This window comes from Bidens hawaiensis, unplaced genomic scaffold, assembly GCF_021521415.1.
Source record: "Bidens hawaiensis isolate Kalapana, Puna unplaced genomic scaffold, B.hawaiensis_p1.1 tig00028865_1, whole genome shotgun sequence".
Lineage (NCBI taxonomy): Eukaryota > Viridiplantae > Streptophyta > Magnoliopsida > Asterales > Asteraceae > Bidens > Bidens hawaiensis.
Window position 1 is genome coordinate 186,009 of NW_027494746.1, and position 14,048 is coordinate 200,056.

General features: G+C 33.0%; 2 protein-coding genes across 2 annotated transcripts; one reads left to right on the forward strand and one right to left on the reverse strand.

Moving 5' to 3' along the window:
* Window positions 1-3,554: 3,554 nt before the first annotated feature.
* LOC143577875 (uncharacterized) lies at window positions 3,555-6,228 on the reverse strand. The gene is made up of 4 exons (XM_077061599.1): window positions 5,827-6,228; window positions 4,807-4,928; window positions 4,635-4,719; window positions 3,555-3,742 (listed from the first exon to the last, which is right to left on the reverse strand). Exons 1-4 carry the CDS (start codon window positions 5,867-5,869, stop codon window positions 3,690-3,692), a joined length of 303 nt encoding a protein of 100 aa, XP_076917714.1. The 5' UTR covers window positions 5,870-6,228; the 3' UTR covers window positions 3,555-3,689.
* Window positions 6,229-11,547: 5,319 nt separating this feature from the next.
* Window positions 11,548-13,633, forward strand: LOC143577876 (CASP-like protein 2A1). The gene is made up of 3 exons (XM_077061600.1): window positions 11,548-11,868; window positions 12,484-12,601; window positions 13,207-13,633. Exons 1-3 carry the CDS (start codon window positions 11,660-11,662, stop codon window positions 13,477-13,479), a joined length of 600 nt encoding a protein of 199 aa, XP_076917715.1. The 5' UTR covers window positions 11,548-11,659; the 3' UTR covers window positions 13,480-13,633.
* Window positions 13,634-14,048: the final 415 nt, after the last annotated feature.

Sequence of the window (14,048 nt, forward strand, 5' to 3'; positions counted from 1 at the left end):
GTTTAAGGAAGGTTATTAAATAACAAATAATGTTAATGGGTTTGGACTTGAAATTAATGGGCTTAAAGAATGGACATGGGCTTAGCGTCTATGGGCTTAAGGGTATATAAACCCGTAAACCATATCCTTAAACCCTAGCCCCCATTTCCATTTTACATACACCTCAAAACACACACTTCTTCATAATATCCATACAAGTTCCAGAACAATATCCAACCGTTGAGTAACCGGGGGGGGGGGGGGTGTCTAGACTTGGTAATATACAAGATCCAAGTTGTGAACCAAGCTCAAAAAGGTATGTTTTATGCATAAAAGCTTGATTCGTTATGTTCAGTTCGTTAAGAATTTTAAGATCTAGCTAAGTCGAGTTGTGCAAATTGATATAGGTTCGAACTTTATCCCAGACGAGCTAGCTAAATCTTTGATGATGATGATGATCAAAAGAAAAAATAATAATAATAATAACAACAACAACAACAACAACGATAATCAAAAGAAAGAAGAGAAGGAAAAGAGAAAAAAAGTGTGGCTGGAAGAATATAAATATAAAGGAAACCAAATCCAAACATAAGCTTCTTGTAACGCAGCTGGTTGAGTCACGAGGGAAGCAAATGGGAGGTTGGGGGCGATTCCCGCTCGCAATTCGGTCTTATATTTAATATACGGAACAGTGAACATGCAGACCTAGCGAAACCCGAACCCGAACACCAAACCACGAAACACGAACCTGGACAGTTAATTGGGCTTGGGCCTGAGAAGTAAATCAGATCAGCAATGGAAATGGTTCAATTTGGGCCAGAGTGGGCCTGAACTGTTTAAAGAATGTGTTTAGACCCAATCCATATTACGATAATCGAATTCCAGAGTTCGGTTCGGGTGATGAATAACAAGGTTAGTTTTCTAATTTAACTTAGCTAACCCCGTTAGTTCGGTTACATTAATTTAACAATATTCGTTAACTAAGAGTCTAGTTTATTATGTAAGCTTAGTTAACCTCGATAACTTGTTAACCTAGAATGGAATTAGTTATTTCCATCAGTCGCTTAAATGATTAATTAACGCGTGCATATGTTAAACAATCAGTCGGGCTAAGTTAAAGGAATTACTATAATTTCATAATGCAAAAGGACCCAGGTGAGTTCTAGCCTCCTTTTTCCTTTAAACATTTTTGGGTTGTATGCATACTTGTATGTGAAAGAAGTGATATACGTAATTTTAATTAATTTTGTATATCTTGTAAGAATATTTACTAATATACATATATACTTGAATGTTAGTTGATAGAACATAAAGAGATAGGGAGCAAGCCCACTAATACTTGTGTAGAATGTTTATATGAATGTGAATGTGTATGAACGTTATGTATAGAAGAATGGGTACGCAATCATGTGTAGAGCCTTCGGGCCTCGTGCATGCACAATAAGTTAGGATGGCAAATTCCTCTAACTTTAATTGGCCCGGTTATGAGCAAGGAAAAGATTTCTCTGCTATGAGAAAGAATAGACGGCTCGATTATGAGCAAGAATAGGAGGCTCGGTTAGAGCAAGAATATGAAGCTCGGTTATGAGCAATAGCACAATGACACTATTAAAGTGACAATATTTACTCAAGGCGGCGGAACATGCCGGGGTACAACGGCTTGCTCAAGAACACAATGACACTATTAAAGTGACAATATTTACTCAACTTATTTATTTCATTAAATAACTCGAATAAAACTTGTTCAAAGATTAAATACAAACAATTACAATAATATCTAATTCATTAAAGTACCCTAAACGTATAATCTAAGTGACGAGTCTTTAATCTTCATAAGCATCCTAAAATTAAACTTTTAGCATGCATAAAAATATATTTGATCAACACGAATGTTGATGAGTAATATATAGTTTTGAGTATATATAATATAATGAGGCAAAATCACAATTCATATGTGTAAATAGAATATAGCAACAACCATTGTAAATGTAAATAACTGAGGATCTTTTCTATTTGGTAACAGCCAAAATACTCGGATAATGAGACGCTATTCTACTAGCACAAGACTAAAGTAGTTAGGGTGCGTATGATCATACTTATTGAGGCTCAACAACAACATTAAAATAAACACTCGTGCACATAATTAACTTGAGGCAAAAACAAAAGATCGAGCAAATATTCGTATCAACACATAATGTCGAATTGTGGATTTAGTATTGAGGTCTTAAAAACATGTAAGTTTGAATATGGTACGCATGTCACCCCAAAAGTATAAAAACGTAAAAAGGGGGGAGTGTGATTACTCATTAGGAAATTAAGCGAGTGATGAAATAGACGAGCCGGTCCTTAAGCGGGCGAACCGGAACGTTCGATTTTTGATTAGCAAGTCCGAGAAATAAAATGAGCTTAGTATTGGGGATGTGTCAAGAAGTAAATATTAAGTAAAAGTAAAATAAATTAAACTTGAATTCAAATTGGGGTTCATTTGTAAAATCTTAAGTTTATGCGAAAGTTTGGTTTTGGTTCGGTCTATGGCTCGATATGAGACCGAGGTTGGTTGCCACATATCTGAAACATGAGAACTAACAACAAACTAAAATAAAACAGAAACTTGAAAGAAAATACAAGAATCGGTCGCTTGAAACACAACTTTGTTTTTAAGTGAGTGATTCATTTTAAGGCGGGTTGCTTGGTTAATATAATCCGGGGCTTGGTTTGAGACCAAGCCCAGTACCAATATCCCTTTAAAATAAGAAATAACTACAAAACATTAGCCAAGAATGATTAAGAAAAACATATATAACTTCTAAGGTGTAAAAACAACCAAAAGGATTTCAATTAGTTTTGGACAGAATCTGTCATTGATTTAAATAATACTTAAGAATATAAATAAATCTCTAAAAAAATATAAAATCTTCAGTCTACTGAATTAGAGTGTTATAAACATCTTTCATTTAGCAACTTTCCCCAAATTATGACTCGAGATAGGCTGAAACGGACGGTTTTCTTAATTGGTACAGATCTGCGTACTAAAACTAAAACAATGATTACGAAGTCATACAGATGAAAATAACCATTGAAACCACAACTCAATGAAGTTCATCATAGGCTTTGGCCTTGCACCATTCCAGTTCTTTATGACTAAGTTATGGCCCAATCTTTGGCGACCAAACTTCTGTCCAGAACTGAAACGCCATTAGAACCTAAGTTCTTGGTGTTTTGGAATGGGTTTTGATGAAGAATAATTTTGTCACTCATTGTGTGATGTTAGTACATGTTTACAGAAGGGGTTAATGTTTTGCAAGCGGTTGCAGGGTTTGATCATACTCTGGTTCTAACCAGCAACTAAACAGTTTTTATATATTATATATTATATATTATATTAATTCATAAGTTAATGGATATCATTCTAACTATTTAAATGCAACCATTATGAAACTTGATTATATTTAGTGAATTTGTTTTGTTTACTTTTGCCTTATGCTTGCTATCTTTGGAATGACAAAGTGACATTAAATAATAAAAAAAAATTGTATTCAAACAAATTGTTTTATAATATTAAAATTTGTAATAATTATATAATGATTATATTTTGGTTGTGATTAAAATGAAGAACAATGCAACCCCACAAAGTGTCATTTATTACTGCTTCAAGAGTTGCAGCAGATCTGACCAAAACCTGTGGATTTTGTTGAGTCACTCGGTGACCATTAATCGGATTTGAGAACACATATAGTTGTTGTGGCAGGACAAGAAGCACCATCTATCACGAGAACATGAAGAACAAATGCTAAAAGTTAGTGATTTAATTAGATACAATTATAGAAATGATGCTACTTCTGCGGTTTGACTTTGGAAGTCAAACCTATTGATCTTTTATATTCTATGGAGTACATAACAAATGTTTCAGTTGTATGATTATTGTATATGTAATACTCATTGTAGAACTGGATGTCTGGATTGAATTCATGTAAATGCCATAGTTGAAAGTGAACCCATTTGACCTCAAAAGTAAAAGTGTTGGAAAAGAGGTACAGTTTGACTTTGAGGTCAAACCTTGTAAATTTGTAATCCCAAAAGCATTGTTATGAACCATTTTTTGAACTTTTTTTTAGATTTCATTGTTATTTTAAACTTGACATGAATCCATTATCCCATTATGAAGCAAACGACGGGGTTTAAACGAGCCCAGCCAAACCAAGGCTCGTTTTAATTTTAGAGGGCTCAGGCTCAAGCTCGGCTCGTTTAAGGTTGTATTCAAAAGCTTGAGTTTGGCTCGTTTAGTATTAATTAACTATTTAATAATAATATTTATATATTTTATACATATTTACATGTATTTTTAAAATTTTAAATTTTATATATAACATAATATATATAACTAGTAATTATATAAATATATTAAAATAGAAACAATATAAATAAAAAGCTCGATTAGATTCGCGAGTCGGCTCGAGCTTAATGTGTGAAGCTCGGGCTCAAGCCCGTTTATTTAATGAGTATTAATCTGAGCTCGAGCTCATTTGAGTTCAGCTTGATTCGAGCTTTTAACGAGCGTATATTGAGTAGCTCATGAGCGGCCTCGTGCCCACTACTTATTGTTTAAACACAATACTGAATTTGGCATATGCCATATGTGTTATATGAATGCTTACAATGAATCTTGATTCTGAAACATAAAAAGTTTTCAGGACTGTCATCCAGTTGCTTCTCATCTTCAATATCCACCTCTAATATCTCCTGTAAAACAATCATTGATGATCAAGGTGACAAGGTTTCTAACAGTTATTAGCATTAGATAACAAGTTCGCAGTCGAATGCACTTACAGGAATCCTTTCCTTTAAATAGTTCCCGAGCCTAGCTAATACCAGTGATCGTTCGTGCCAGAATCGGCCTTTGAGTCTAATCTTCACGAACGGTCCATCAACTTCTGCTAATTCTGCAACTCCTGTTTCATAATCCGTAGGTTCATACAGGGGTGTGCATGGGTCGGTTCGGATTTTGGCTAAAACTGAAATTTCGGTTTTGGAGTTTTTGAAAGCCTTTCGGTTTCGGTTTTCTTGGTTTTTGGTTTGGGTTTGGTTTTGCCATTAGTGCTTGAAAATATTGGGCCGAAAAAAAGTTGGCCAAACATAATGAATATGGGCCTAAATATTTTTGTTAGTTAGTATTTAACCGATTATTATACATTTGGGCTAAAGTATTTCGGTCACACTATACATATCAAACAATTATAAATCACTTAAAATTTAAATAAAAATCTATAAGTTTGGTTGGGTTTATTTACACGCAAAAATGGAACCGAAGTGACTTGAAAGTTCGGTTTTTAAACATAAAATCAAACCCTCAGTGTTTGTTAGGGGTGTGTATTAAATTAAAAAACCCGACCGGAAACCAAAAAAAACCAAACAGAAACAAAAACCGACGGTTTGGTTTTATGTTTTCGTAAAACCCAAACTTTATGTTCATTTTCGGCTTTGCGTGTAACTAAAATCGAAAAAACTGAACCGAACGGCACATATAGATTTTTATTTTTTTATTTTAAATATTTTTAACAGTTTAATTTTACTATATAGTTTAACCCGGTTATTTTAGCTCAAATGTACAATAAATTAATAATCAATTAATTATTAGCCACCAAAAAATTTAGGTCCAAATTCATTACTTTTTACCAACCCCACTTTTTATTCGGCCCAAATGGTAAAACCGAAACCAAACCAAACATTTTTAAAAACTCAAAAACCGACATTTTCAGTTATTGGTTCGACTTTAGCTCAAAACCGAACCAAATCGCCATTGCATTTGTTTATTTTGGTTCAGTTTATTCGGGTTTCGGTAGGTTATACCTGTCATTCCAACTTCCGTATCAAATATGTGCGAAAACTGCATAAAACAAAACCAAACTTAAACGATATTCGAAGCTAAACCGATACAAAATTATTAATATTTGAATCACACACAAACTTGCCTTTGATCTTGCATCATTCAAAACCAGCTTCACATTGTCTTCAGTTAAATCCAACGATGCCGAAATTTTATTAATATTAAACTTATTAATAACTCGTGTTTTCGGAACCCAAATTCGCTTGGACAGCAGCGGAGTAATTGAATGTTTTCTACAAGAAGTTATTGCTACCATGTTGTTGTTGACATGCTGCATGGAGGTTGGTTTATGGCGGGAAGTGCTACAATGCTGACGTGGCACCTGGTGGTGGTGGTGGTGGTTGACAGCGTGTACAAGGTTTGTAGCCATTTGAATATTATTATCCTCGGCCGGAATAGTGATGTAATGGTGTTGTAGTTTGTGTGTTTGTTTTGGTCCACTTGTTTATAGTAATGTGGGCCAGGTTTATCCGGATTGAGTTTTGTTTTAAAAAAACAACTTTCAGCTTGGAATCGGGTTTTTAATACACGAATCCGAGCTTGAGCCTATCCATGAGGTATGGATAATGTATGTATTTCAGTACCAAAACTTATATTCGTACCCGACCCTACGCGTAGGGTATGGATAATGTATGCATTTCGAATTATCAAACCCCATACCCGGAACCGGACGTGATTTGTGCCCGGTAATATATACCTGAAAACTGGAACATGTTCTATACCCGAAAACCGGGTTTTTCAAATACCTTATCTATACCCTAATGTGGCCCTTAAAAAACCCAATCTAAACCTGAAAATATGTGTTTTTCAATACTCAGAAATAAGTTATTCAAATACCTGGGCCGAACATGGTGCATAGGATATAGTTTTAAGAGACAATACTCATATCTGAACCCGACTCGGTATGACCAATAACCAATTTTTCAATACACTGTCATACCCGGAACTGGGTATTAGAATAAACCCAATTTGTGCACCTCTAATGGTCACTAGGGGTGCAAAAGAACCAAAGGAATCACGAGCTATTTGAGATCATCGATAAAAAAAACTCAAAACAGGTCGGTGTTGTGTGTTGTGAAGCCTGAGCTGAAGCCGAACCTTAAATAAAGTTCGTTTAATTATTGGGCCTTAACAGGCCTAGTATATTTTTAAGTTTACTCTATTTAATTTTGAACTATTATGTATTAATTTCACACTATAATGCCAAACTTGAGCTAGAGCTTAGTTTAGACTCCTTAAGGCTACTTTTTTAAAATGTATATAAATTATAGAGTAAATAATAAAAGCGTAGAACTCGAGCTTGAAAAATGACTCACACGTCAAGATCAAGGTTTAGAAAAAGAACTCGATACTTGGACTAGATATTGTGGATGCAAATTGGTTGGTTAGGGTTTCAATCCATTGGTATGTGTCGTGGTGGTGTGTGGTATGTAGTAGTCAATACTCAGTACTCAATATCGATGTTGTTCAATGGGACTCAACTCGGCTCATCACTCTACCAACACTCGTATAGCTTACAATGCAAAAAATAAATAAATAAAAATTACATACAATTTTATTATAACAAAATTTGTACCAGAATATCAAGAAGAAAAAAACATGTCTATCCAATTGTATATTGAAGTTATCAGAAATAATAAATCAAATTGACAGAAAGTTAAATGAATTAGAACATGTATAGTATTATTGTGTTGAGTAGTGAAATTAAAACCTTAGAAAAAGAATTACTCGAGATTTCTAGAAATTTTATTTTCAAACACAAATTTACAAATGTATATATTAAAATCGCAATTAAATAGTAAATATTATTTAAGATATATGGGCCCAACGAAATGGAGCAGGATGTGAACTATACAGATCTAGAAGGGCCCACAGGATCTTGATAAGATCACTGAATACCTCTAGTCCATGAACTTTCAAGCCCATCAATGGAAGTGAAATGAAAATAGCCCATCACTATTCGTGGCCGGTGGCTCCTGGAACCCGGTTCGGTTCCTACTGAGTATACCTGGTTCCTGAAAATATCCGGTTTTGATTGTACCCGATCTTTTCATACCTGGCTTCCGTCCCTAAAAATACCCGATTTATGCACCACTAGTGATGCTCATTTAATATATGTATATAGTAATTTACAAATATCAATTACTCATGAAACAACTATTAATGACCAAAAGCTTTTTGGCAAGTGATACTAAGGTGTTAGATAAGGGTTTTTATTTATTTTATTACCAGCTTTTGAACCTGTGTATTACATGTAATTTGTTAACTGATAAAAAAATAAGTTTTATTATTTGAAATAAATGAACAAAATTTAAGGTAAAAAGAAAATGAAATGCAGCGTATAAACATTAAGATGTTTGGAATCTCAAATTTATAAATTTGATAAAATCACTTTGTATACAACATTTTTTATTTAATCACAACTATTCAAATCGTAATCCAATATAAACAAATTCAAACAATGTCTGCTGGTTACCCTAAATAATGCAACATATACTGTTCATGAGAAAAAACTGGACATCGAAGAAACAAAACAGTCTTAAAAAATGATTGTTCTTTAATTTTTTCAACTTGTTTTTCAAATTTTTACTTGCTTGATCCTCAATCAATATTTTATTTTTAATTTCGTTACTATTCTATTGCCCGATTGCCATAATGGTTTTGGTTATTATGAATGAGATGAAATATTAGAATAGTGGAATAAAAAATTGACTATTTTATAACCCAATTGCCAAAATAATTTCAACCCATGACCCATTGATAGCGTGGATTAAAGAGAATAGAGATTAAAAATTAGGATTTAATGTGGCTATGACACATCATTATCATTATTTTTATTTATTAGTTGAGTAAGATAACATAAGATTATTTCTTTTTTTCATGTGATGAGAATTCAGTGGTTGATAAAAAATGTGTAATTTGAGTTAAAGAGTGCGAGAGTCGACATGAAATATATATATATATATATATATATATATATATATATATATATATATATAATTTCATCATGCATTTACATGAAGTGTTAATAGTCCTTTTATACAACTTGTCCTTCAACTTTAATAAATAGCAATACTACGGATGTAGACCATTGGATGCTTACCTTATTTCGTGCATTCATTTTTTATCAATAGGTGTCATCTCAAGTCTCAACACAATATCACAACTCACATCTTTCATCTAATTTTATCCCTTCTTTTATTTTCTTAATAAAAAAGGTTTATTAATAAACAACTTATTATTCTTAAATTAATATGCTTGTAATATATATAAATATTTATATAATACTTATTTGTTTTAATTTTTAAGCAAAACTAGTTAAATGCATTTGCCATTTAGAAGTTTCCTATGATATTTAACTAAAAATTTAGAATTCCACTCTAACATTTAATTAAAAACTTTATAAAATTATTAGAAAACCAAACGAAAAACAACATATCAAAATCCATCAAATTTACACACCTTATGATCTTCGGGTCTTGCATTTGAGAGAATAGTTACACTATATAATGAAAAGGTTGCAGTATATCTAATGCAACTTTTCATTAAGTAACTAAATATGAAAAGTTTTATAATATTGATAAATAATTAAGAATTGGTTTTACACTTTTACCTGACTCTGTTTTTATTGTGACATTATTTTATCTCAATTCACGTAAAGTCGTAAACTTATCAATACATGACCACTTATTAAATGTACGTGTCGCACTCACTACTTGATGGGTTAAAACCATAGAAAATGTGACATGAACTAGAAAATCGTGTTAGACATGTAACCTAATCACGACTTTTGTTTTCACGGTTTTACACGAACATGCCCTTTTAATCAGAAATTTTATTTTGTATAATATTATGCATAGTAACTTTACTTTTATGAATGAGCAAATTGCGGTTTTCGTTCATAGCGTTTTGTCTAAATCTACAGTTTTAATCCAATAGTTTCAAATTTGCGATTTTCGTTCATGTGGTTTCATTTCACCTGCAATTAAACCCGAATTCATTAACATGTTAAGTATGGTCGATAATCCCATCAACGTACCATTCACGTGAGGGTTATTTTTGTCATTTTTTCCCCAAATACACCACAGCCCTTCATGTGAAGGGGCTTGTGAATTATGATTGAGGTTTATTTGCGGAGAAAATGGACAAAAATGTCCCTCAAGTGAGGGGCACGCTAATAGGTTTAGCGAACATACCTAACGGGATTAATGAATTTGGGTTTAATTGCAAGTGAAATGAAACCACAGGGACGAAAATCGTAAATTTAAAACTATTAGACTAAAACCGCAGATTTAGACAAAACCACATTTTACTTGAAAAATTTACAAAAGTAAACAGATTAAACGGGTCTAGTAGTGAATGTGAATCCAACGATCGAGCCACTCTAAACACAACCTGTTTAGCTAATTGTGTCTGGTGCTATTGGAGTTGACGGGTCGTTATGGATCTGGGGGAAATCGAAGCGTGGGCAGTTAGGACTTGGAACCGGGATCACAGAGTCTGTTGTTCCGTCAAGGGTTAAAGTTCTTGATAAAGAAGAGATAATTAAGGTGGTCTAATTACCATTCTTAAGATAGAAATAATAGTTCTTGATATCATCTTTAAACCTAGGGTGGCATTCATTTTAAAGTAGTCGTATAATCTTTTACTATAAAGCTTTTAAATAACTGATAACTACTAACTAGTGTTATCGAATAAAAGTAAGACGCAGGGTTGTCAATCGCTATGCAGTCAATATCGCCGATATATCAGCAATATAGTTATCGCTCCTTTGGCGAAATATCGGTCAGAATATCGATACCGATAATATCAGCGATATTGACCGATATAGAACTGATATTTGACCGATATTCCCGATATCAGTGTTTTAAGTCTTAATTATCAGCTTTTAGTGTTCAATGTTAGTGTTTTAAGTCTTAATCAATTCTTACTTGCTACGATTGTTAGTGTTTTGCAATTTGTAAAAGGTTAAAATGTTAATGGTAGGAGACTATACTGAATTATTAGTGTTAAATTGCTATATATATGAATTTTACATGATATTAAAATTACCGATATCTCACAGTGCGATAACCGATATCTTATATGTCGGTCCTTGACCGATATCCGATATTTTTCCGCATTAACTGCTTATGACTCAATCATGATGGGTTCGCGGGTTGAATTATTCAACCCGAACAAGCCCGTTTGTTCTTGTGTTAATAACATTAACCCGAACTTGACTTGTTTAAGCCATTTATATATCAAACGGGTTGGCGGGTTGAATTGTTTAACATTTAATCCAAATACTAATCTTTTTTTTTTGGTGTGTGTACCAAGACATCAACCTGAGCATGACCCATTTAACCTGTTTAGCTAATTGTGTTTGTTCATACTCTACAATAACACCACCATCTTTTTTTTCTTACTACTTTCATATCATGCAACTTCAGTTATTAACTGAATATATGTATATATATCATCAACATACACTTGTTTTTTCTACCTCTACTCAAACAAATGGAGGATAAGAGACTTCGAGTGTCATCCACACGACCATATATTGATATATATGATTGATATCATCATCATATAATATGGTCTACATGTCATTTTAATGAACAACATTTAATGTAACATCACCTACCTTTACTAATACTATTTACTCCCACAATTTTATTACGTATAAAATGGTCCAAATCCAAGCCACATATCACATAATATCACTATCACAATAATCTCTCTTTGTCTCCTACACAAAATATTGCATACAAAATATAAGCTATACAATATTATTCTTTGTGGTTAATTAACAATATGGCCAACAAGAATCAAAAGACTATTGATTTGGTTAGTGGAACTAGACCATGTCATGATGAAGATGGAGGCTCGGGAATCCGCATGGCGGAGATGCTGCTTAGGCTGTTTCCGGTGGGGTTGTGTGTGGCGGCGTTAGTCGTTATGATTAAGGATTCCGAGACTAATGATTATGGCTCTTTGTCATACTCTAACATCACTGCTTTCAGGTACTCGATAGTTGATTTAAAATTTTTCTTTCATGACCTCTAGAGATTTAAATTTCTGAAATGATATGAAAGTAAATACGTTTTTGGTTTTAATTTATAGCATGTTTTGGAAACGGGTTATGTTCTGACCTCTTAAACATATTTTTTACAATTCACAAACTTGTTTAACGTGATTGTAATTTGATTACTACTCGTCAACTCATTTGACTTGTTCAAATAAATCAGATAAATGTTACATGATTTTATTAGTATCCATGTTAAATTTGGTGTATTTGATACGAATAAATTTCAGTCATGTTTAGTTTCAGCCAAATGCTTACTTTTTAAAGATGATAATTGAAAAGTAAAACTATAAATAACAAAAAGAAAAAGAAAAAGAAAAACAACTATGCATACTTTGAGCTATTAATCTTCACAATTTTTTAATTAGATTTTGAATTTTATTTCTGACCAAACATGATTAACTAAAGTTATATAGTTTAGATAATTATTCAGTCCTTTTGGTATCAACCTAGTGTTAGTAAAAATTTGATGTTATTTTTTTGGTAATGTCTTTTTCGTTTAAAATAATGTTAAATTTTATAAATGTAACTTAATAAATTTTCTATCATGTAGGTTCTTGGTGCATGCCAATGGCATATTGGCCGGTTATTCGCTATTGACCGCTGCTTTCACGGCAGTACCTCGTCCGATGACCATGCCTCGAGCCTGGACCTTCTTTCTCCTTGACCAGGTTTTCATCTCTCGAGTTTTATTTTAAAATTTCGTGATTTTGTGACTTTTAGAAATTATGTATCACTGTATTTTCACGTGTTAGGACCTAAGATATAAAAAATACACCAATTTTAAAATTTGGTTTATGCTCCTAAAAAGTTGAGCTTTCTATGTTTTTTTAATAATTATTAACAACCATATTTTATTGTACATTAAACATATTTACTTCAAGATAGTTAAGATAAGTGAACACTCTACAATAGATGATGTATGTATATATCTATAGGTATGAACATTTGACGTAGTACGAAATCGCAAATTGAACCTAGAATGAAATTCATGGTTTTGAATTTGGTTGAAACAGGTTTGAGTCGATTTTGGGTCAAACCCGCGAACACATTTAGCTAAATGGGTCGTGTTTGCATTGACTTGTCATATGATGGTTCACAGGTTGACCAGTTTTATTTTATAGTTTGTCTGTAATTATTTTGTACAAATTTGTATTTTTATTTTTATTTTTTTGTTATTAATTTGTAATCCTAAAGTACAAATAATATGTGAAAAAATAAATAAAGATTTAGGCTATATGGATCATGTTCGGCTTATAGTACATTTGCTATGTAGGTTTCAACATACTTGATATTGGCTGCGGGTGCGGTGGCGACAGAGGTTGTGTTTCTGACATACAAAGGTGACGTGGCAGTACCATGGAGTGAGGCGTGTGAGTCTTACGGCCACTTTTGTAAACAAGCAACGGCGTCAATCACCATCACTTTTTTAGTCGTGATTTGCTACGTTTTACTATCGTTAATCTCAGCATATAGGCTCTTTAGCAAGTATGACGCACCCGTCGGGTACCTTAACAAGGGAATCGAGATCATTGACTTCAGGAGTTAAGAGAGTTGACTCGCGAAAACTTGTGTGTTTGTTTGGTCCCATGAAGAACAAGAATAAGGCTAGTGTGAAGATAGGTAATGTATGTTTATGAATGTGTTGTATGCTTTGTTAAATGTTTGTAACATATTATTAAACTTAGAAAATAACTTTTATTTAGGGAAGAACCGGCTTGGCCGGTTTGTCTTTTAAAAATTGGCCGGCCGGTTAAATTATATTCTATTTATGTATGATTTATGGATTGATTTAATGATGTGTGGATTTATGGTTTAAATTGTTTTCAACGCGTTTAATATATAATTTCACAAATGATCCAATTACAATAGAGAGACAGGTAAGCGGGCAACAAGCTGCGCCGCAACCCTTTTTTGAATGGCAAACCTAATACTACTGAAAACAAAGTTACAGTTCTTTGGCGTCGATATGTTACTGTGAACGACCCGTTGAACTTTTTTCAGAAGCGTAGCAGCATCTGGTGCAAGGGACTTAAACGCGTTTAATAGAAAGCAAATTTTAAGTATAAGATGTTAGAACTACATAATTTAGTGGCATTTTAATTGTTGGTAGATATA

Excerpts from the sequence above, each read along its gene's own strand:
- LOC143577875 (XM_077061599.1), bottom strand. The coding sequence starts at position 5,869 with ATGCAGTTTTCGCACATATTTGATACGGAAGTTGGAATGACAG. Across the intron at positions 4,720-4,806 it reads ATTTAAAGGAAAGGATTCCT|GAGATATTAGAGGTGGATAT; the intron begins GTAAGTGCATTC and ends ATTGTTTTACAG. Across the intron at positions 3,743-4,634 it reads TTTCAGAATCAAGATTCATT|ATGGTGCTTCTTGTCCTGCC; the intron begins GTAAGCATTCAT and ends TTCTCGTGATAG.
- LOC143577876 (XM_077061600.1), top strand. The coding sequence starts at position 11,660 with ATGGCCAACAAGAATCAAAAGACTATTGATTTGGTTAGTGGAACTAGA. Across the intron at positions 11,869-12,483 it reads TCTAACATCACTGCTTTCAG|GTTCTTGGTGCATGCCAATG; the intron begins GTACTCGATAGT and ends TCTATCATGTAG. Across the intron at positions 12,602-13,206 it reads CCTTCTTTCTCCTTGACCAG|GTTTCAACATACTTGATATT; the intron begins GTTTTCATCTCT and ends TTTGCTATGTAG.